This window comes from Pinus tabuliformis, chromosome 8 (genome assembly GCF_031772625.1).
Source record: "Pinus tabuliformis cultivar Carrire ecotype Pingquan chromosome 8, CPIR1, whole genome shotgun sequence".
Taxonomy (NCBI): Eukaryota; Viridiplantae; Streptophyta; class Pinopsida; order Pinales; family Pinaceae; genus Pinus; species Pinus tabuliformis.
In genome coordinates, this window is record NC_142294.1 from 1,211,668,935 (window position 1) to 1,211,694,043 (window position 25,109).

Consider the following 25,109-nt stretch of genomic DNA (forward strand, 5'->3'; position numbering starts at 1 on the left):
TATTCAAAAAATTTCTGAAACAAGATTTGTCTCAAAACTTTAAAAAAATACCCGGATCCAACACGCAGGTCTAGTAGCACTTCTGGCAGCAACTGTGGCATCAAACACGACGAGGTTTTGGCAGCACGCAGGTTTTCTCTGTAGCGGATCAAACAGGCACAGTACGCACTTCCTCTGTAGACTCTGCACGCAGGAATGCAGACAAACCACCTTTCCTTTACGCAGAGGGAGATTTGGCACTTCCACGCAGGCAGCAGCTCTGCCTCTTCAGCGTCTGGCACCACTTCCACGCAGCAGCACGTAGGAAGATTCACGCAGCCTCACGCAGGCAGATTTCGGCAGGGTTCACGTAGCCTCATGCAGACAGATTCCGGCAGGGTCCACGCAGCCTCACGCAGACACATTCCGACAAGGTCTCACGCAAGTTCCCAACATGCAGGAAGATTCATGTAGGCTTTGTGCCTCACGCAGGTCCTCACACAGCAAAAAAAACACGTAGCTATAACCGCAGGCAGACTCTGGACTCTCACACAGGCAAATTCATGCCGGTTCTGGATTGCCTCTTCTTCACGCAGATTCTGGACAGTACGCAGGTTCCAGTTTGCTCCTCAGCCTTCTGACAGGATTTTCCACAGCGCTCTGGTTTTCACACGCTCGTTGGCTCTTCAACCTCACGCTCTGATTAAAACAGTGCGAAACGCTCATGTAAAAGAATATTGAATGAATTGATTAGCCAAGAGCAAACAGCTCAATGATAATACAAAGATATTTACAATAATAGAAACATCAGGTTTCTATGTAGAATATGGAAACAAACAGTTTCATCTAAGAAACTGCTAAAAGAATAAAAATAGCAACAGCTAAAAGACTGAGCATTAAATACTAAATAGAGATATTCTAATACCCTCCCTTAATGCTCAATCTATTTACAACACCAATAGACCCGCGGAATTTTACAAATTTATCAGGACCAAGAGGCTTGGTGAAAATGTCGGCGGGCTGCTCTGTTGTGGGAACATATTGCAACTGAACTGAGCCGTCTTCAACCAGCTGGCGAATGTAGTGGCAATGAGTTTCCACATGCTTTGTTCGTTCATGAAAGACTGGATTCTTGGCAAGTTTGAGCACTCCCTGATTATCACAAAACAAATAAGTAGGCCCTGTCTGGAAAACATGCATATCTGCAAGCATACGACGAAGCCAAACTGCCTCACAGGATGCCTTAACTGCTCCCGGATACTCTGCTTCTGTTGAGGAGAGAGCCACTGCCTGTTGCTTCTTACTAGTCCAAGTAACAACACCAGATCCTAGACTAAACACATACCCAGCTGTAGATTTACGGTCATCAACCGAACCGGCCCAGTCAGAGTCAGTGTAGCCACTGAGAATAGGATTGGAGCTGCGAGTATATAAAAGGCCATAATCAGAAGTACCACGCACATATCGTAGCACCCGCTTTGCTGCTATCCAATGATCAGCTTTAGGAGCTGACATAAAGCGAGAAATGTAGCTTACTGCAAAACTGATGTCAGGTCTGGTAGCAGTAAGGTAGATGAGACTGCCCACTAATTGCCTGAATAAAGTTTCATCCACAAGGGGAGAGGATGACTGTGCTGAAAGTTTGAGCCCTGGTTCCATAGGAGTCGTGGCCGGTTTGCAATCCTGCATTCTGAACCTTTCCACAAGATTTTTGGCATACTTGGACTGAGAGAGAAAGATCTGATTTTCAGTCTGCCACACTTCAACCCCCAGACAGTAATGAAGAAGTCCCAAGTCTGTCATCTCAAAAGTTCTGCATAGATCTTGTTTGATCCCATGGATCAAATGTGCAGAGCTGCCAGTAATGATAAGGTCATCCACATAGACAACCACAAACAAGATATCATCACCAGTATGCTTGATATACAGGTTTGCATCAGATGGGCTCCGCTGAAAACCCTGATCTGTCAGGTACTGATCAATTTTCATGTACCAAGCCCGAGGAGCTTGTTTCAATCCATAGATTGCTTTAGCTAACCGACACACTTTCTGTTCTTGACCAGCAACCTTGAATCCTGGAGGCTGCGTCATGTAGACTTCTTCTTGAAGATCACCATTTAGGAAAGCACTCTTTACATCCATCTGATGAACTTTCCAATTGAACTGAGCTGCTAGGGCAAGAACAAGCCTTATGGTACTCATCTTGGCTGTAGGAGCAAAAGTCTCCTCATAATTGATGCCTTCCTTCTGTGAGAACCCTCGAGCCACAAGACGAGCTTTATACTTGTCTATGGTTCCATCAGCTTTGTATTTCACTTTATACACCCATTTGCAGCCTATGGGCTTTTTTTCGGCAGGAAGATCAGAAAGTGTCCAGGTGTGATTCTTCTGAAGACTCTGGAATTCGGCTTCCATAGCCTGTTCCCACTCAGATGTACCCTTAGCCTCTGAATAGGTTTGAGGCTCAAAAATATTGTGAAGGTTAGCCATAAGAGCAAAATTGACTGTAGACTGTTGTCTGTTCTTATGTCTAGAAGTTCTACCTTCAAGGAGCTCATCATCCCGGAGATCACCTATGGTTTTAGCCCACCATTTTAGCCGAAGAGAAGAAGAACCAATATCAGGAGTAGGTGGAGAAGGCTCAAGAACAATAGGGACAGCAAGAGGAGGATTATCTTCTGGAGGAAGTTCAGATAGAGTATTATCAAATACTGATGCTACATCATCCCTCCCATCAGGTGGACTGACCGGAAGAAGAACACTGTGAGGCTGATCCTCAGAACGCTGCTCAGACGAAGAAGACTGAAAGAATCCTCTGTCTTCATCAAATACTACATCTCGACTGAAGCTAAGACAACCAGTGGCTATATCTATCAGTCTATAGGCCTTGTGATGATCACTGTAACCTGTCATCATGAGTTTCTGACTTTTGGAATCCAACTTAGAGCGCTTAGCAGACGGAATCCAAACATATGCAACTGAGCCAAATACTTTGAGATGACTGATCTTAGGCTTACGACCAGACCAAACTTCTTCAGGAGTCTTCCCTTTAACAGCCTGAGTAGGTGATCGGTTAAGAAGGTAAACAGCAGTAAATACTGCTTCAGCCCAGAATTTGTTTGGAACACTCCTGTGTTGTAACATGGAACGAGCCATTTCAACAACCGTGCGGTTGCGACGCTCGACAACACTGTTCTGCTGGGGAGTGTAAGGTGTGGTTAATTGACGTTTGATGCCATGAATATCACAGAAGTTGGCAAAAGCTGAGGAACAAAATTCCCCCCCATTGTCGGTCCTAAGGGTCATGATATTACAACCAGATTCTTTTTCAACTAAAGTTTTAAACTTCTGAAAGGTACTAAGAGCATCAGATTTATTTTTTAAAAAATACATCCACATCTTTCTACTGAAGTCATCTACAATAAGTAAAAAATATTTGCAAGCAGTGATAGAAGCTGTATTCATAGGACCACAAATATCAGCATGAAGTAACTGAAGTACCTTAGATGCGCGCCAAGATTCTCCATTTTTGAATGAAGACCGATGTTGCTTTCCCGCTTGACAGGCGCTGCATACCCCCAACTGCTGAGTCTGAATATCAGGTAATCCTGACACAAGTCCCTCCCGAGAGAGCTGAGAGAGATATTGCATATTTAAATGTCCATATCGCTGATGCCATAGAGTGCTGATGGGAGAGACACGTGCTGCTAGAGCCACTTCTGGAAAGTCACCGGTGTCAAGTAGCCTGTATAGACCATGGTCCTCTAGGCCAACAACAACTGTTAGACTGGTCTCCCTGTCAATGATGGAGCACTTGTGTGCACTGAACACAACATCAAGCTGAGGAGAATTCCTCATAATCTGGCTGACAGATAGCAGATTAATCTCCATACCAGGAACATAGTATACATTTAGAAATATGAGCGTGCGTCCACCAGACTGAATTTGAACTGTACCCCTGCCAGCTACATTGTACTTTTCACCTCCACCAAATACCACTGAATCACTGAAAGGTGAGAAGTCAATAAACCAGTCACGCCTGTGAGAGAAGTGGCGTGATGCACCAGAATCAATGTACCATGCAGAGGAAGGAACATGTTCTGAAGACCTTTTAGCCATAAAGGCGTAAAAGGCAGAATCTGTCTGCGCGGAATGTTCTGCAACATTCGCTGTCTGATTTGGCCCTCCCTGTTTCTTCTGTTCAGAAGCAATCCTTTGTCGGCAATCTTTCTTCATGTGACCGAACCTGTGACAGTAATTACACTGCACACTTTTCTTCCTAGCAGGATCAAAAGACTGAGGAGAGCCTTTCTGCTGAAAAGACTGAGAGGACTGGTATTTTGCAGCAAATGCATTTTTCGAGGGCACTGATGAAGTACCACTACCAAACTGCTGTTTCCACCGATCCTGTTGCAGAAGTTTGGTACATAAATCTGGAAACTTCAGATCAACATTTGTGGTTGTAATGTTGAGTGTTTCTATGAAGTGTTCATAAGATTTTGGTAGACTCTTCAGAGTAATGACTACCATATCTTCTTCCTCCATGGTTCGACCAATGGCTTCGAGCTGATCTGGAATGTCTTTAATTTTGTTGAGATGATCCTGTAAAGACATATGTTCATCCATCATGATGGAGAACAACTGATTTTTGAGAAAAAATGCTCTGCTTTTGTCAGATGTCTCGTGCAGTTCTTTCAACTGTTGCCAGATTTCGGCAGCGGTCTTGCCAGAGGGAATCTGTGGTAACTGATCATCAGCGACAGAGAGCTTGAGAAGCATAACAGCCTCCCGATTTCGATCATCAAATTTATCTTGATCGGTACCAGCTGTACCGGGACGAGGCTCTTTGCCCAAAATGAGCTGATCAAGACGCCTGTATTAAAAAATGGTCAGCATTCTTTGTTTCCAAATGTTATAGTTGCTGCCATTAAAGCGTTGATTTCCTTCTAACATCAGATTGGTGAGCGTGGCCATTTTCCCAAAGTTAATACAGAAGTCTGACACACAACAAAGTGTAGCTGCCTGCTTAAAAATCTTCTTTCAAGATGACTGTACCAAATCTTAACAAATTCTGTTGTGAAAGAAATAGGCTTGCACAAAAAAAATTACTCAGATCTGATCACGCCACTTTAAAGATGACTGTGATGCTGGTTTGATCACGTGCACTGATGATAACTGTAATGTTGATTTGATCCCACTTCAAAAATAACTGTGGTGCTATTCTGGTCCCACCGCTTCAAATAAAATCACAATAAACTTTAATCTAATTGCTAAGCAAACACGTGAAGCTGGAAAATACCTTTACGTGAAACTGCCGTCACATGATCTGGAGAATCTCGATCTGTTGAAAACCCCTGATTTCTCAGCAAATAATTGGTGGCTCGGATCTCGTCCTGCACGTTTTTTTTTTTTTTCCGTCTCTTTTTAGCTAATATATATACGTATTGTGGGCACAATCGGGTCTCGGACGGACTCGATCTGGAGAAAACGTGAGCCAACGCTTCGGACGCAAACACTTTGGCTTTGGTTCAGGCCCTCGAGACAGTCAATGTAATACCACGAGAGCTGATTCGTGCTTACTGTAACTTTGATTTGATTCGGGCGTGCAATTCCTTATTGATATATTCCCGTGTAGCTAACACTGATTGAGCGTCGGACATGTAGACTGTATTGCCACATTCCCGTGTGGCGAAGCAAATCGGAGGATCGATACAACGTTCAGGTGCTTTCGCCGGTTTTCTCCTCGCAACTCGGGTCGAATTTGGTGTCGCTGGAAAGTGCCTTACTGAATTTGATATGTTTCGGTCGTGCCTCGATTCGAAGCTGGTCTGGTCCGATCTCTCAGATCACGTGTTCTAAAGACTGCTCCGACGATTTGCTTTCATTCCCCTCTATCGATTGATAGTAATTTTTGCCCTTTGCCGTTTTAGAACTTGGGCCCCCCCGGGGTTTCGAATCTTGGTTCTTCGAAGGCGTCGGCGGTCCTGCACGGCTTCCAAATTCGTTGATCGGGTGGCCACGAAATAAACAAGACTTCAAAACAATAAACTGTTCACTATTCTGAGCACCGCCACATAGTTAATTCCTCATAAAATGATAATGCAGGAGATGAATCCCTTTTTGTATCGAGATTGACCACTGTAAGCTTTTATCACAATGAGCAAATCCGAGGCTAAGACTCAGTGAAGGCTACCTGGCTTACAAAGGGCTCGACCTTAGAAAGGAATGAAGGAACTCACGAGATTAGGATACGAGGAGGATAGCTGATCAAGAAATCTACAGACCCTGAGAGCAGTTTCGAAATGAACTACTGAATTTTTCAATCTATGAAAAATTATTTCGAAAAAAAATCCCTGTGCTCTGATACCATAAAACAGTGCGAAACACTCATGTAAAAGAATATTGAATGAATTGATTAGCCAAGAGCAAACAGCTCAATGATAATACAAAGATATTTACAATAATAGAAACATCAGGTTTCTATGTAGAATATGGAAACAAACAGTTTCATCTAAGAAACTGCTAAAAGAATAAAAATAGCAACAGCGAAAAGACTGAGCATTAAATACTAAATAGAGATATTCTAATACTGATACCACTTGTTGGTGCAATAGAAGAAAAATAGGAAAGAATTACACACATTCAATTATATATTGACCAAGAAAACACCATAACTAACTGGAAACCAAACACACACATAAACATAGGATTTACGTGGTAAAACTTCGACAATGTGTCAAGGAAACATCCATGGGGCAAGGGATTGGAATATATTAAATCAACAATGATTCTCCTCACTTACATTTCATGGGCATTCACTAGTTTTATATCATCGACCTCCGTTACATAACTGACAATTCGGTATAAAACTGACTAATTACATTTTACCCAAAATTACTAATTCGTTGTCAAACTAACACATATGCATGCTCTAATTGGGAAGTAACACAAATCACATTTCCTTTCCTTCAAGTTTGCTACATGCTTTAAGCTTGTACCACTTGTCATTGTTGTTACAAGTTTCAAGTTTACATTTCCATTTGCAAAACAATTTACTTTTACCTTATGCAAGCATCTCTATCATTTTTTAGCAAACTTTGATACATTTAGCTTGACACTTGTCTAAATAATTCATGCTTTATTGTTATGCCACATTTCCATTTTGAGTATATTGAAGCATTGTGTATTGGACAAGTTTATTTTCCAAAGCAACTATTTACTTTCATGTCAAGCTAATCTTCTTTTCTCAAGTTTAAAGTTCTTTTTGCAAAGCTATTGTGGGCATCAATCTTATCTCAATTCATTTTCAAAGCATTGCAATTTACATTGAGAAATTTTACATGCGTTTTATTTGCTCATTTTGCAAGCACATACATTTCAAGCTTCATTTGTTTTAGTTTGTTATTGGTTCATCATTTATCTTTAGCAACTCACAATTTTAATTGTTCATGAAGCTTATGCATCTTGTGTTTACTTGAGCAACTATACAAGTGATCTTGTGGAGCATATTTACTTGAAGCAATTCTATCTTTTACATAGCACTTGCAAACTCACTTGCATATCATATTAGACATTCTAATTTAGTTGCATTTTAAACAAATTAACCTCCAAGCATAAGCTTGGTTGATAAAAATCATAGGAAAAAGAATTTCTTGGAAAGTTATTCCAATTGGTACGAAGTAAGGTAAAGACGTGTGACCCTGCAGTTATGATGGTGGCTTGTCCCCTTGTAGGAACGAAGACACATGTTGGCTAGTAAGTGTTGATTTTTGAGTAGCTTGGGAGGTACTCCAAGCCCTAGGGTTCGGGGATTGGAGGACAAAGCGCCACAAGAGTCACTTGTGGGCTTAGAACCCAAGGTAGGGGTTTTGCACCCATCGGGATTTGGGCCAAAACCATGAAGAATTTGAGCATGAGAAAATTTGAGGTGATAGAGCTTGGCATGCCGATTCCAACGCTTCAAAGATCACTCAAATTGAAGCTCTAGAAATGAAGTTATGAATTTTTGAAGTTGACAATTAATTGTTGGATAGACAAGTCATGTCGGCTTGGTCCAAAAGTCATGTCTCTTCATCTAATTCATGGAGCCCTCTTATGTGTATAAATAAGAGGTGTGTGAGAGTCATTTCTCTCATCCAAAGTGCATCCATTCATGAGTAATACACCTCTGAAATAGCCGAATTTGCTAAGGGAGAAGGAGAAGCTTGTAGGGGACTGTTTTTGGGTTAATTTGTCCCTTACAAGGCCGCAAATCTCAACAGCAGGAGGCTGCAGCCCTGTAGGGTAGTTCTGGGTGGTGGATAAGCTTTTTCCTTGTGGTGTCTTCCTCCCACAAGTGAGCCGCAACTAGGAGGAGCTGCTACAGCTCAGCCGCAGGCCTAAAAGGCACTGTTCAGGAGGCCGAGGTATAGCAGAGAGACACAGGCAGGTTGTTGTGTGAACAGGGGGCTGTAGGGCAACATTTGGAGGCCTAGAAGGTGGACATAACAACAACGTAGGAGAAGATACATGTTTGGGAGAAGGCCGCACTATTTGGGAGGTTTGGAAGTGAAGAAAAGTGGGTTGTAGCAGACAACAAGGAAGCCCTAACCAGTGACCTAAGTGCAGAGAATAAACACCAGCCCTTGAAGAAGCAGAGGTATGTATTTATGTCGATTTGGGCGCTAGAGGATCAATCCCAGTGTGGACAAAATTATTGCAGCCTATAAGTGCCATGTATTGAGATCAACTTGGGCAGTGGGAACCTTCAATTAGGAGCATAACTTATAGTGAAGGATTGGGTGCCATTGATCTGGTGGAGGACATTGTGTTGGCTACCTAAAGTAGCTCTAGACTAGCAGTCTTGAAGTGATGAAGATCGCTAAAGATTGGGTGAAATTTGGAGCCTTATGAGTAGTTCTTTGATGGACAAAAGAGGCTACTAGAAGGCAGATTGGAGCTCAGGTATTGGCCAACCTAGAGAGCAGATTGGATCAGCCCGTGTACATGCAACAAAAGTGACGTTCAACAGTGTTAGGTGGCAATGCTTCTGGAGTCTCGATGTGTTGTCCTTTGAAGGACTAAGGGGCAGCTAGTGAGCAGTACAAAAGTGAAGGATCGCTAGGACAAGATACAACATAGAGTTTGGGTAACATGTTTGTCATTGTATCTTGTATACCATAAACAATTATATTATTCAGATTGGTTTAATATAACGAAGATTGGGTTGTACATTATTGTACAATATTTGTTAAAAATTGTGTATACTTGTGCATATGTGATTTACTGCTTTATATTTTCCGCTGTGAAAAGTGGTTCTTGTTGAGATTCTTGGTTTGGTAGAGTTAGAGATTTTAAGATTCTAACCTAGACCCAAGATCGTGGAAATTCAATGGTGAGACTCAGGGGAAGGGTATCGTTAATGAGACCACTGTGTCCTCGACTCCTCTTTCTTACAGTCACCCCAATTTTTACCCTTTGGTAAGAGCTCAAGAGGAAGATCTCTCACCTAGATTAAGCATTTAGATTAAAAGTAACCAAGATAATTGCATCCAATTTTAGTTTAAGTGCATTTCATATTAACACATCTTATTGTTTTACTTGAAAATAGTCATTACACTTGTCATTTATGAATATGTGTTGAATTGGATACTTTGGGTAAGTATTATCTCATTGTGCAAGTAGAATTCTAATTGGTTTCCTTTGCAAGATATTCTTTCCTTGTATGCTTTGGATTAATAAGTGATCATATATCTTGAAAGCATTTTAATATCTTGCATTGATTTTGCTAACATCTTTTGTTTCATTTTCAGGATTACTTGTGTTTCAATCTGAAGCACCTTATTTTATTTTGAGCAAGTATCATTCATTTTGAGCAATATTTTGAAGGCACTGGTTTTACATATGCTTATTATTATCTCATGTGTTGATGGTTATTGAAGTTGATTTTAGCTCATATTGCTCATATTATATTTGCTTGTAATCTAACAAAAAATAATCGATTTCACTCTAACATCTCCTAGAAACCTCACATATTTTAACTTAGTTTTTCATATAGGGACCACCTCCCTTAGCTAACCTAGGAGATAGCTTAAACATAGAGAGTTGGGAATAGGTGACAACCTCTTCTCTTAGTTGTGCCACCAACCACACCTTGTGGGGTTAAAGGATTTTCACACTAATTAGTAGGTGTGTGTGACAGGCGGGTCAACACCTTTTGGCGTCGTTGCCGAGGACAAGCCTTCTTGTACTTAGAAAATCGACTAACTTTTGGTTTTGGCATATTGAACTTTAGGATTAGATTCTTGCTCAAGTGGCGACTCCATTGAATTCAAATTTTGCAAGAGTTTCTACTAGGAGAAATCCAAGTGGTCTAGTTAGCCCCACTCCTGATCCTGAAAAGGTTCTTAGAGAGAGGTTAAATAGACTTTCTCATAGTAGAACCCTTGCTAATCTTAGGAAAGAGGCTATTTTTAATATTCATTTTCATTTTCAAGAACAAGTAGTGTCGAGCATCATGCATGATCTTTTTGCTCTTTGTAATTTTACTAACATAAATGGCTATCTTCACAATATCCTTGACAAGGCTATTGAAAAGTTGCCTTCTTTTCAAGGTAATAGTGCCATTAGTGCCGCATCGCATGTCAAAAATTTCAATGTTTGCGTTTTCAAGTGGTGTAACATTTCTAACTATGAGGATGTGAAGATGAGACTTTTTGTTCTCTCTCTTGAAGAGGATGCTCTTGATTGGTTCCCTGAGCAACCTGCTAACTCATATGACTCGTTACAAGCCATCATAAATGCTCTTTTGGAAACGTTTGGAGAGAAGAAAGAGAATAGCTATTAGCAATATGAAGAAGGATGAGAATGAAACCATGGAAGAATTTAACAAGAGATTTAATGATTTGGTGAAAAACATGCGTGCTACTGTTAAACCTCTTGATGAGTTTCTTTTGTGCTCATATTTACATGCTTTTGATGTTGACATTGTATATGAGTTGACGAGGAAAGAGCTTGCAAATTTGGGTGTAGCTCAAACTGAAGCCTTGAAAATGGAAAGGGCTAGAAAGCAATCGAGAAAGTTTGAAATTCCTGGTTTCAATAGAGGGCCATCAAAATCTAATGACTCCAAAGGGAAGGCCAAGGAAGAGAGTACACATGATCCTATCAAATAATTAACCCAACTCATCATGACTATGGAAACAAATCACACTAAAGAGATGCAAGCCATGCAAAATCCTGGTTTCAATAGAGGGCCATCAAAATCTAATGACTCCAAAGGGAAGGCCAAGGAAGAGAGTTCACATGATCCTAACAAATAATTAACCCAACTCATCATGATTATGGAAACAAATCACACTAAAGAGATGCAAGCCATGTAAAATAGATTGGTGGCCGTGGAAAGATCACAAGTGCAAAGATTCCAACCTAGGCCAAATGATAGATGGAAAAAGAATAAGGGCCCTCCACAAGATGATAGGCTTCCAAATCCATTGGAATCCACCAACATGGTAGATTAAATTCCCCCTTTTTGTAGGCCATGTGACGAGTTTCATGAGGAGGCCACATGCCCATATGTGAAGAGAATCATGGAAAGTGGCATGTTAGGAGATGAACATTTAGGAACAAGTGGTCAAATCAGTATGTTCTCCATGGAGAATCAAGTATACACCATTGAAAGAAATCAAGAGATTGACCATAGGCCTAATAATCTTGGGTTTGACAATATGATTGCAAATTTTGACAAAGTCATTAAGATTTTTGGGGAAAAGCCTACATCTGGACAGATCCTTGCTATGGGGAAGGGTACCAATGAGGAGGAAAGGAATTTTTTTATAAATTTACATCAAGAATATAGGGATGTTTTGGCCTTTACATATGAGGAGTTAAAAGGATATAGGGAGGATGTTATGGAACATACTATCCCTCTTAAAGATGAGAAATAAATGTTAAGTTAGCCCCCTTGGTGCAAAAGGAGTTGCAAAAGATGCTCCAAGTTGGAATCATAGCTCACACTAGGCATTCCACATGGTGTTCAAACTTGGTTATTGTAAGAAAGAAGAATGGATCAATCAAGCTATGTGTGGATTTTAGAAATCTTAATTTGGCTTGTAAAAAGGATAATTACCCTTTACCTAACATGGAGACTTTATTACAAAGGGTAACAGGATCTGGAATGATGTCTTTATTAGATGGATTTTTAAGTTATAACCAAGTCATGGTGAAGAAGGAAGATAGACATAAGACAACATTCACCACACCATGGGGTACTTTTGAATATTTGAGGATGCTTTTTGGATTAACAAATGTTGGAGCAACTTTTCAAAGGGCTATGGACTATGCTTTCAAGGGTTTTATTGGGAAATTCATTGAGATTTATCAAGATGACTTAACTGTCTTTTCTAAAGATGGAATTTCTCATGTGGGCCATCTAAGGCAAATTTTTGATAGGTGTAGAGAATATGGGATATCCTTAAATCCCACTAAATCTATTTTTGGGGTGATTGAGGGGAAGTTGCTTGGTCACATAATTTCAAAGGATGGGGTAAAGATTGACCCTGAAAGAGTTGAGGCCATTCAAAATATTCCTTTGCCTCACAATATTAAATCTCTTCAATCCTTCCTAGGAAAGATCAACTTCCTTAGAAGGTTCATTCCAAATTATGCTGAAATTGCTAAACCCATTCAAACCCTTTTAAAGAAAGATGCTAAGTTTGTTTGGGGAAATGAAGGAAGAAAATGTTTTCAGGAAATTAAGGATTCTATTGTTAAAGCACCTGTTCTTGTGAGCCTTGATTATTCAAAGGAATTTTTGATTTTCTCTTTTGCATCTGAAGATACTATTGCTGGAGTGTTGCTTCAAAAGAATAATGAAGGGCATGAGCAACCTATTGCTTTTATGAGTAGATCCCTTCAAGGGTCTGAGTTGAAGTATAGCACCATGGAAAAGCAGGCTTATGCCTTAGTCAAGTCTCTTAAGCAATTTAGAGTTTATGTGGGATATTCTAGAATAATTGCATTTGTCCCCCACTCTGCTGTGAAAGACATTTTAACTCAAACTGATTGCTTAGGAACTAGAGCTAGGTGGGTCTCAAAGATACAAGAATATGATTTAGATATTAGACCTACCAAGCTAGTGAAGGGCCAAGGATTGGCCAAAATCTTGACTGAGGGGAATGAGAAGGCGTTAGGAATGATTTGTCAAAATGATTTGGAATCAACTTCATTAGAACTTCAAAGGTTAAGCCAACTTGAATGGTATAAAGACATTGTTTATTACTTGCAAAATTTGTCATGTCCTAACCATTTAGTTGGCCATAAAAGAAGAGCATTAAGGCTTAGAGCAACTAAGTATTGCATTATGAAGGATGGTCTGGGTTGGAGAAATCCAGAGGGGGTGATACTTAGATGTGTTGATGAAGTTGAAGCCAAGAAGCTTCTCACTGAGTTTCATTCAGGATTTTGTGGAGGACATTATGCTGCTAAGACTACTACCCACAAAATCTTGAGAGCTGGTTATTTTTGGCCTTCCATTTTTTCTGATGTGCACAAGTATGTTAGAGGTTGCCAAGCTTGTCAACTTTTCACTAGGAAGCAAAAGTTAGCTTCTTTGCCTCTTTAGCTTGTGGTCGTGGAAGCTCCCTTTCAACATTGGGGGCTTGACTTTATAGGGAAATTTAATGAAAATTCAAGTAATGGCTACTCATGGATCTTGACTGCTACTGATTATTTTACTAAATGGGTAGAAGCCATCCCTACAAGACACGCCACCGACAAAGTAGTGATGGATTTTCTCGAAGATAAGATTATCACTCGTTTTGGTGTCCCTGCCAAGATTACAACTGACAATGCCAAGGCTTTTAGCTCTGTTGAATTCTCATCATTTTGCTTTAAGTATGGTATTTTCTTATCCCATTCTTCAAACTACTATCCTCAGGGTAATGGCCTAGCTGAGTCTAGCAATAAAAAATTGATCACCATCATCAAGAAGATAGTAGGGGATAACAAAAGGGCATGGGATAATAAAATTAAATATGCTTTGTGGGCTGATATGATTACAAAGAAGAGTTCAACAGGAAAGAGTCCCTTGCTTGGATGTTATGCTTCCCGTGCACTTGAGGCTACCAACTTACCAACTTCTACATGGTTTTACATCTGAAAAAGATGCCGTGCAAAACAGAATTGACCAAATTGTAGAGTTGGATGAAACTAGGAGAAGAGCCTTTGAAAATTGTTGTAAAAATCAATCTAAGGTAAAATAAATTTTGACAAATCATTTAGGAATATAAAATTTTCTAATGGTGATATGGTTTTGTTATGGGAGTGCAGGAATGAAAAGCTAGGTAACCATGGTAAGTTTGACAGTTTGTGGCTTGGACCACACATTATCAAAGAAGCAGCTGGACATAATTCCTACCATTTGAGCACCTTGGATGGAGAATTGCTTGAGCTACCTGTCATTGGCCAACTGCTCAAATTGTTATACAAAGAGAATATTTGATGCCATGGGGCATCTTTTGTATCATATCTCTAACCTTATCCCTTGTCATTTTTAGTTTCATTTCATGAATAAATTGTCATTTATGCTCTTAGAGTAAATTTCCATTTCTTCATTTCTGTACTTGATTTCATATGATGATATTTTGAATGGATACTGTTGATATATATATTTTTTGTTAGTGGATGCAAATTCTAGGTTCTTGCACACTATCATTTCCTATCTAGCATGCATCTCGATATGGAGTCAAATGTTGACCACTGGAGGGATACCTGAAGATTATCTGAAGACTCCATGCCCAAGGATGTACCAAATGCTACTTGTACCATTAGAGATCATCATATTACTAGAGTTTTTCAACTCTACTTTTTCTTCTTATCATTTTTTGTTGTACCCAAATTCCACAAGCCCTATGGGGATGATGTAAAGTGATGTTAGTATGATGAGTTTGAGTCATGTAACAGGCCTAGGTAGCTTGGGACCTTGTCATCAAGTGAGTATTACTCTAGGAGGTTTTTTTCACTTGGTTAATTATCATCTCCTTACAAGGACTTAATAATTAATTGAGTTTTTTCCTCCAAGCATAACCCCAAAGTCGGAGTACGACTTGATGGTGAGGCCTTGGGTGAGTCCTAGTGTCTAGAGTCATTGTATATTACCATACTAGATCACTCGTAAAGTTTCGTGGAATTTGGTTAGGTCTAGGGGGTCATTTTTTAATTTTTAAAATTTCCCGCAGGGCGGAAATTGGAATAAAATTTGTATCTGAAATGTAATAAGTGATGTCTAGAGAAGTTGTATGGGGTATGAGTAATAAAAATTGCACCTCTCACCCTCAAATTTCTACTAAGACACATTTTGAGGGGTTAAAAATGTGTTCTTGACCTTCAAAACCCACTTTTCCTAAGTTTAGTGGAAAATGTGGCAATAAATTAAGCCAACAATTAAATAAATGGAGAAAAATAAATATCCACACATGCCAAATGATGTGGAAATGAGGTGGAAAATTATGGAGTTAAAGTGAAGTCTCAAAGTGATGTGGATGCCTAAAATCAAAGAAAAGACATATGCTCCAAGAAAATTGAATTTTTAGAGGGGGCCACAAGTTTCTCAAGGAAAAATGCATTTATTATGGAGGGGAATTCAAATTGCCTTAATGAGTCATTTTTTTTGGTGGGCTTTGACTTGGAGTTTCATTGGAGATGAGTGGAGAGTAGTCTCCTACCACTCCACTCCCATATGCACTTGCCCCTCCTCAACAATGAGTTAGCTCCTCTCAAGGATTGCATGGGCCTCTCTGGGGAATTCGAATTGCATGAGAGAGCTTTGGGATTGTCATCATCACACTTGGAATTTGGTTCTTCATTGGGATTTCCACCCATTCTCCTATATAATTGAGCCTTGGGCTCTCATATTGTATCTTTTGCAACGAGCTATTGTGCTTGGGGAAGCTTTGCTTCTATGTACTCTTGTTCTTCATTTGAATAAAAAGACTTTGGGGTTCATTCATGATTGTTATTCCATTGGAGCATGTGCTTGGTTCATTGATGGTATAATTCTCTCTACTTGTGCCTTTGAGTTGTATTTCATTTGCTCATATGCTTTTATAGAATTGTAGATGTATAGCTATCTTACATTTACAATTGGTTTATGAATATGCTCTAGGTGTAGACTACCTCTAGTTGTTTTCATATAAATTTCTAGAGTTATCTCACCATTGTTTATTGATTTAATCCATATGAGCTAATGTGTGTTGGAAGTTTTGTAGAGGATCATTGTTGAATCAACTAGCAAGCGTGAGGGGAAGTCTTCAAGAGACCAACCCACTCTTGGCATTGTTTTCAAGGAGCTCTCATCGTTATTTGAATTTCATAAGTCTAATCTTTAGAAGTACTTGTTCTTGCAGGGTTCTCTTTTTACATAATTTATGCATAAGTCAAAATATCAAAAAATCCTTTATATCTTTTGATCTTGTGCTTTCATCTCTTTACCTAGCTAATTAAGAGTTTCTTATAAGCTAGACAAGCGATGTTGTCTTTCCTCATCACTTGATTTAGTTTTGTATATTATTTTGTAGCATTATCACCCACTTACATGCTCTTTTTTTTCACTCTAACTTTTGTTTTAGTTTTGTAGCCCTAACATTATTTCTTGTAGGTCTTCTCAAGCATCAAGACTCATTCAAGGGAGGTCGTGAGCATTAGGAGAGTTTGTGAAAGAGGCTAGGCTGTGTATCATTTTGGAGCTTGTATTCTCTAATTGGTGAATCTCTTCATCTCTTTCGAGACTCCCATACTTGAGGGGATTTCCTTGTTGTCTCAAGATCTCACATTGTATTTTCCATCAATCCTTTGGGTAGCCCTCTAAGAGACTCTAACCATCATTGTAAACCACAATAATAAAATTTCTGTTTTGTGGGAGTGTGGGTCCTACCATCCGTATCTCTCCATTTTAAGGAGAGAATTTGTGGTTGGATTAACTTGTTGGCTTTGACATTTCCATTTTTCTTTCACATCATATGCATGCTCTAATTGGTAAGTAACACAAATCGCATTTCCTTTCCTTGAAGTTTGCTACATGCTTTAAGCTTGCACCGCTTCTTATTGTTCCTACAAGTCTCAAGTTTACATTTCCATTTGCAAAGCAATTTACTCTTACATTATGCAAACATTTCTTTCATTTTTTTAGCAAACTTTGATACATTTAGCTCGACACTTGTTTAAATAATTCATGTTTAATTGTGATGCCACATTTTCATTTTGAGTATATTGAAACATTGCGTATTGGACATGTTTATTTTCCAAAGCAACTATTTACTTTCATGTCAAGCTAATCTTCTTTTCTCAAGTTTAAAGTGCTTTTTGCAAAGCTACTGTGGGCATCAATCTTATCTCAATTAATTTTGCAAGCACATACATTTCAAGTTTCATTTGTTTTAATTTGTTATTGCTTCATCTTTTATCTTTAGCAACTCACAATTTTAATTGTTCGTGAAACTTATGCATCTTGTGTTTACTTGAGCAACTATACAAGTGATCTTGTGGAGCATATTTACTTGAAGCAATTCTATCTTTTACAGAGCATTTGCAAACTCACTTGCATATCATATTATACATTTTATTTTAGTTGCATTTTAAACAAATTAACCTCCAAGCATAAGCTTGGTTGATAGAAATCATAGGAAAAAGACTTTCTTGGAAAATTCTTCCAATTGGTACGAAGTAAGGTAAAGGCGTGTGACCCTGCAGTTATGAAGGTGGCTTGTCCCCTTGTAGGAACGAAGGCACACACTGGTTGGTAAGACTCGGGGGAAGGGTATTGTTAATGACACCACTGTGTCCTCGGCCCCTCTTTCTTATAGTCACCCCAATTTTTACCCTTTGGTAAGAGCTCAAGAGGAAGATCTCTCACCTAGATTAGGCATTTAGATTAAAAGTAACCAAGATAATTGCATCCAATTTTAGTTTAGGTGCATTTCATATTAACACGTCTTATTGTTTTAATTGCAAATAGTCATTACACTTGTCATTTATGAATATGTGTTGAATTGGATACTTTGGGCAAGTATTGTCTCATTGTGCAAGTAGAATTCTAATTGGTTTCCTTTGTAAGATATTCTTTCCTTGTATGCTTTGGATTAATAAGTGATCATATAGCTTGAAAACATTTTAATATCTTGCATCGATTTTGCTAACATCTTTTGTTTCATTTTCAGGATTACTTGTGTTTCAGTTTGAAGCACTTTATTTTATTTTGAGCAAATATCATTAATTTTGAGCAATATTTTGAAGGCACTGGTTTTACATATGCTTATTATTATCTCATGTGTTGATGGTTATTGAAGTTGATTTTAGCTCATATTGCTCATATCATATTTGCTTGTAATCTCAAAAAAGTAATCCATTTCACTCTAACATCTCCTAGAAACCTCACATTTTTTAACTTAGTTTTCCATTTAGGGACCACCCCCCTTAGCTAACCTAGGAGATAGCTTAAACGGAGAGAGTTGGGAATAGGTGACAGCCCCTTCTCTTAGTTGTGCCACCAACCACACCTTGTGGGGTTAAAGGCTTTTCTCACTAACTAGTAGGTGTGTGTGACAGACGGGTCAACACTACCAAAGGTGCTAAGAAAGAAATCATTGAACCAATGAAGAAAGACAATGGGAATGTGCTTGGACATCCAAGGGACTGTTCTATTGAAATAATTAGCAGGCTACATGACAACAAACTCAAAAAGGGAAATAACCTTTGGTGAGAGTACAAATTGAAATTATTTTCTGATCATATAATGCTTAAATTTTTACACACAATTATCTGGTTAATGACTCAGACAGTATTCACCTGGGTAAACAACCATAAGAGACACATAAAGAGAACATGGTTTGCTATGCTGCCACATGCATCCAGGTAAATATGAGCATCTCTGGTTTGGGATAATTACCTCAATATAGGATATTGTTGCCTTCCCGAAGGTTGGCGATGTGAAGAGACAATAGTAAATGTTATAGACAGGTAGTAGATGTTTGTTTCAAAATATGTTCAACCTTGCTTCTGCAACAACTTAAACAAAATGGTATTGACCCTAGTAGAGGTTCTTTGATTACTCATCTTAGATGACTGAGTGTAAAAATTTGAAAAACATCCTATTACTGTAAGGCATACTTATGTTAGAATTGCATTGTTTCTGTAAGGCTTTTAGAAACTAGAAAGATCACGTATCCATTGTTCACTCACCATGCAGAATCTTCTAAGTGTTTGAAAATATGAAGTTGGATACATCCTGATGTAACTGAAACTGGCTTTTTCAGACATACTGCTTAAAATCTGTAAAAACTGTTTAATTCAGATTTTTTTTATTAAATTGTTATGAAGATACAATATACATTCAATCTCAGCAGAATAATCTGCCTGTATAAGAATATAAAATAGGAACTATCTATTATTTTAAAAATTAAGCACCCTGTACAAAAAATGACAATTTGGGAAGGATGCTTCGCAAAGATGCTTGTTTCACACAAGAATGAAGTTCTAAACCTAGAACAAACGCTGATAACCAAGATTCTGAATATGATAGAATAATATGGATTGCAAGTTGTTTGGGAAACTTTGAGGATTTTTGATATCCAACTACATTGCCATGTTGAGTCATGCAGACATAAGGGAAGCACTGATAAGGTAATGGTTTCAGGATGAGTTTTTCAAACACATTACATGAATGTTTCTGCTTAATAGTTCTCAACATGTTGCATGATGTAATTCCCCAGTCATTGGGGTAAGATCAACTCAAACTGGGCTTCCTGGTTGAGTAGTTAACCAGAATCCATAGTCTTTGACATTAGCTTATTTACATAAAATGCAAGGAACAAATGTGAGTATTTTCCAACGTCCTGAAGTCAGCTATACAAAGTTCTGATTATGATGATTATTTTAGGCAATGCTAAGTTAATTGCAACTTCATTTCAGTGTTGTGAGGTTTTAAGTGATTTTAATCTTTCTTCTTATTTGTTCAAACTTAGAAGCCTTGCAATTTGATGTTGGCAGGAAAACGTGACCATGAAGGAAAAAAGAATGGAACCATTATGAAGAAACTAAATAAGAGCAATTCAGTCACAGATGTTACGAAGAAAGGAAATGTTACTAGTGCTTCATCACGCCAAACTCCTTTAATTGAATCCTTTTATCCAAAGTTCAAGAAGGAAAAGGTAAATTCAAGCTTGGATGAATGCCCTGTACTTGATCAAAAAGATAGTGAAGAGGATTCTGACGAAATACTTATCTTCAAAAGAAGAAAACGTTTGCCTGAAGAAAAGTCAAAAGCATGTTCAAGCTCAACACCAGTACGTGAGGTTGAACAAGTAGTGGATAAGGGATTGGGACTGAAACGCCGACAGTCAGACAACGATGGTGGCTCTGGTACCTGTGGGAATGATTTTAATGTCATTATCAAATGGAAGGACTGGTATGCATTTGAGGAAGAAGATGATGAAGCAGGTGTGGAAGCATTGGTCAATAAAAGACAGGAGCGAAGAAGACAAGAAAAGATGTTGAAGCATGCCAAAATACAAACAGTGGACAGCACAGATGTTCCAATGGAGACCACAAGATCTGAAGACTATGATGAAAATGCTGATAATCGCATATTTGCAGCAGGTAGGAATACCTTGTCTCATTCAAACTCAGCTGTCTATAAAACTGCACCAGTAGATGAGATCCACCCACAGATAAGATTGATGCAAACAGATCTTTCCAGATTAGATACTAGCACCAATACAGGCATGGTAAAGTGTAGTTCAAGCTTAAAGTGTGTCAGTGCAAATGTGAATTGCAGTGCCTTCTGCACTTCAAGCTACAATAAATTGTCACTTTCATCTAATGATGGTAAGAGAATTGAAGTATGTCCTGAAAGAGAGGGTTCTTATCCCAAAGATATTGAAAAGATGGGTTTTCAACCTCCTATCAATAAACCCATCCCTACCAGTGACTTGGAAGTGGCAGCATCTCATGATTTGGTTACAATGGAAAAGTCGAGTGACCACCTATCTAGAGGTTTTTGTGTTAAACAACAGGCTAAAACATCTACAATGGTTTATAAGAAGGAACTGCTTGATGAGGCTCTGGACTTGGATAGGGTAAATGAAGATTTAATTCAACTGGATGATACACTTGGAGATGATGTTTCTTCCAGGGTGCAATCAATACAGCACGAAAAAAATATATCCATTAGTAATTCCTTTAGTAAAAATCCCAAGACTCCGAAAGGGGGTGGTAATACATCAGATAACAGCTTAGAAATATCTGACAGTCTATCTGAGGAAGATTGCCTCGAGAAGTTAGACTCTGCCAACTTTACCGATAAAGAGCATGAAAGAATTAATGATGTTGGGGAAAAAAGGATTGGAACATTTCAATATTGCAATGGAAAGTCCAAGGGAGGACAAAAGGAGAGCGGGCCAAAACAGATTCCCAAATCCAGAGATCAGGGTAATAGTCTTGTGCTGTACCTTCTTTTTGTTTAAAGCTTTTCAGTGTCTCTTTGCATCTGTATTTAAATTTAAAACATTGTCTTTTTTATTATTATTTTTAGCTCTCAACTAGGGCCTTTTGCTCATGTGAATTGTTAAGAGTACAGTAGTATAATAGTATTATTTATGTTTCCTTTGTGTCAAATGTAGTAGTACTAAGTTGGCAAACTTGGTTGTCTTGCATACATTTTTGCATCCTTGGTTCAGAATTTGGTTCTTAAGTAGTGCTAACTGTTGAAATTTGTAGCTATGGTCGGTCTTCCTAATATTTGTAATATTGAAGAAAAAAAATGAATTGTATTTGCAAAAGAAAATTGTATGAAGCATGTTCTTCATGCTTGCAAGAAAAAGATTTATTTTGTATCCAAAAGAAATATATTATAAAGCTCATCAAAGAGCAGGAAAATGAAAATTTTGAATTGGAATTTTACCTCCACAAAGACCAAGTCGACCCTCAAAGTGACAAGTCGGCCTTCTCAAGGGATGTTCCTCTTCGCATGGACAAACCACTATAAATAGAGCCAATTTGTCTCCATCAAGGACAGACTTTGCATGATCTGTTCTGAGGCACAAGTGCAAGTTTTCTAAGGCATAAGTGAGATTTTCTGAGGCACAGGTGCGAGTTTTCTGAGGTAGAAGTGCGAGGTTACTGAGGCATATGCTCTAAGGCATCTTGTGCACATTCTGAGGCAGAGTTGCAGGACACCTTTAGTCTTTCTTGGAGACCTTGTGCGGAGAATCTTGTGGACAGAACTGTGAAAGGGCTGGCTTGGTCTTTTGGTGGTTGGTCCGGTTAGTTGAATTTGATGTATCTCTTGTTGCATTGGTTCTCTAAGGAAAAGGTTGGCTGGGTTTTTCCCCATTGTGGGTTTTCCCAGGGTAAAAAGCTCTATGTTCTTTGTGTGGCTGCCTCTTTATGATTCTACTTGCTATATGGTTGATGTCTTCTGTGTAATTATTGAATGATGTAATTAATAAATGAGAATGTGAAAAGATCATAATCATCAAAGATAATTATCAGTTAAGAAGGCCATGTAAAAATTCAACATGGTATCAGAGCTATGGACAAAAGAGCAGCCGTGATCTTGGGAAAACAGGAATCCCTAGTCTGAGCAAGTTATGGAATCATGTTTGAAGATCAAAATCTAAGGTCAGTAGCTGAAGGTAAAGTTCTTCTTGCTCCAATGAGAAGGCTGTAATCATAATCCTCTGTTAAAGAATCTCTTATGGTTCCTTAGACCAGATCTCTTTGGGGCCGAAATTTTCAAAAAACAAGATTGAAAGGGTTAAAACTTAGAAGCTAGAAGATCGTTATCTGTTCAAAGTTCAAACAAGGACTATTCTTGTGATCATTGTGAAGAAGTGCCTCAATCCAAGCCACATAATTGTTGCTCAGAATTGGAAGACCTCAGGGCTGTTAGGGGAAGGCCGAATAGCCTAAGACAGTTTTGAAAAAAATGTCATCAGAACTGCTAACTGTTTTGAAATATTTTTGTGTAGACCAGGTCACAAAGAATATTACATTCTAAAGCATACCCTGTCCAAGTCTCAGATGTAGAAAGTCCACTAAAATTCTGCCCTGCTCGAATGAACAAATCTGAAACTAACTTGTAACCCGAGACACAAAATTTTCTCTACTCGTTTGCAGGGGAATAGAACAGAATTAAACACAGTCACACGATAGCCAGAAAAACACAAACTTCTAGGGCACCCAACTGGGAAAACCCTCTTCTAGCTGGAGAAATTTTATTGACAAAGTTGAGCAAATAGAATTAATTACAAGGCAAATTTGTTTCACTAGAGAACAAGACTGTTCTCTCTGCTGACACTTAGCTGAAACGTGCTTGCAACAACCCTGTCCTTAGCTCCTAAATCCTTGTGTTGGCCTTGGAAATTCCTCCTATTTCCTAGCACATACCAGCAAGAAATTTCTTTGCCAAACCCTGCGTATAGGCCTCTCCTTCACGCTCTTCCTAGCTCACACACAAAACTCGTGCTCTCTATTGTCTTGTCTCACCAACTCGTGCTCACAAAACAATGATTAATTTTGTGCCTTCGTCCTCCTTATAAGCTTTTCGACCCATCTAAATTTGACAAGTTTATTTTTGGAACTCCGACATGTGATTGACTAGTTAACTAAGTCTAACTGACTCATGCAACTCGTCCTAGCCACAAATAACTTTTGAGACTGGTCACTTGTCCTTTTTCAAAGCTAACTTGCACTAGGAGACAAATAACTAAGCCTCCAACTATTCGCATGAGTAAAACTGCTTCATGAACTCGTCCTGATTTTTAGGAACTCGTCCTAATTTTTAGGAACTCGTCCTAACTTTTAGGAACTTGTGCATGCTAAGGAAAGATTGCTTGTGGTCTCTTTGACTAAGGCACAAGTAAAAAAAGACATTGCTCGCTTTCTTTGCAATGACTAGTCGTAGAGCTCTGATCTAGCATTTGAATATACTTGCATAAAATACAGTGGATAGTTGTGGATCACATTGATTCTGTAACAGGCTCGCTCTGAATCTTAGAGGCTCGACTCATAAACCCTAGTTCGCAGTGGCTCGCTTTTGGTATGGTTTGTTAATCTCTGTAGTATAACTTCTATGATATTGTCACGCCTTTCTCTGAAGATCGCTTCTATACATGGGTTCTCTCTTTCCCTGTAGCATGCATTTGCATGGTTTCGTTCTATCTCTGGGACAGGCTCTCACTATGTCTTATATTCTCTGTAATGGATCTTGCTTCTTCCTGTGGTAATCCACACATATGGCAACATGTTAAAACTTTATGAATCTTGTTTTATGGCATCTCAATGTGGCATTGTATTGTATGGTAGTGTAATCATATCACACTATGACTCACTATATACTTCTCTCGCATATGGTGTTCAAATAACACACAGTGGCATCACTATGATATACAGTGACATTGTTATACTTTGTAACATTGTATTACTAATGGTTTGCAAAAAATTAGTGGTTTGTGTCTTACTCTGCGGCATGACCTGTGACAATAGCTTTGCGGATTATATAACCCTTATGTGACATTGATATTATGGCTCGCTATTCTTAACTGAAGCTTGTTTTATTGCTTGTGGAAGTTCACCATGGCTTGATAACAATTATAGTGGATCGTATTTTTATGACTCGTATTCAGAGCTTGCATACTTTGTAGATCTAACACCTGTATGTCCTACAAGATCTTACATTTGGATCTCGCAAGGATCATACATTATTCCTATAATTCTATGGCATAATTTATCTCTCTGCAGTGGCATCATTACATGAGACAATGCATTGCTATCATTGCTCTGTGGGCTGAAATTTCATCATGTGACAGAGTCTTGGTATGAAGTAATAATATAACAGGGACTCCAATTACATTTTGTGGTATACTCGACATCGCATCCTACAATGGTATCACATCTATGACATTGAATTGGTAGAGGCTAACATCGTTGACTAACACCATACTCTACAACATCGTATAGTATGCGACATCATGGCACAACGACATCAAATAGACATTATTCTAGCAACAAATTGCTTTGCGATGATTTGTGGTACACTTCGAGGCGTCGCTAATCTTTGTGAAGGCTACATCATTACTATGACTGATTTCTATCACCAA

The 25,109-nt window shown here is 38.7% G+C and overlaps 1 protein-coding gene across 7 annotated transcripts in view; it reads left to right on the forward strand.

Moving 5' to 3' along the window:
- The window catches only part of LOC149239726 (uncharacterized), a 408,199-nt gene that overhangs the window by 260,652 nt on the left and 122,438 nt on the right, over positions 1–25,109 (forward strand). For all 7 annotated transcript variants that reach the window (XM_089373506.1, XM_089373507.1, XM_089373509.1 and 4 more), the window contains one exon: positions 19,999–21,438. In XM_089373506.1, the coding sequence (XP_089229632.1) occupies positions 19,999–21,438 (1,440 nt within the window). The remainder of the gene's footprint in view (positions 1–19,998; positions 21,439–25,109) is intronic.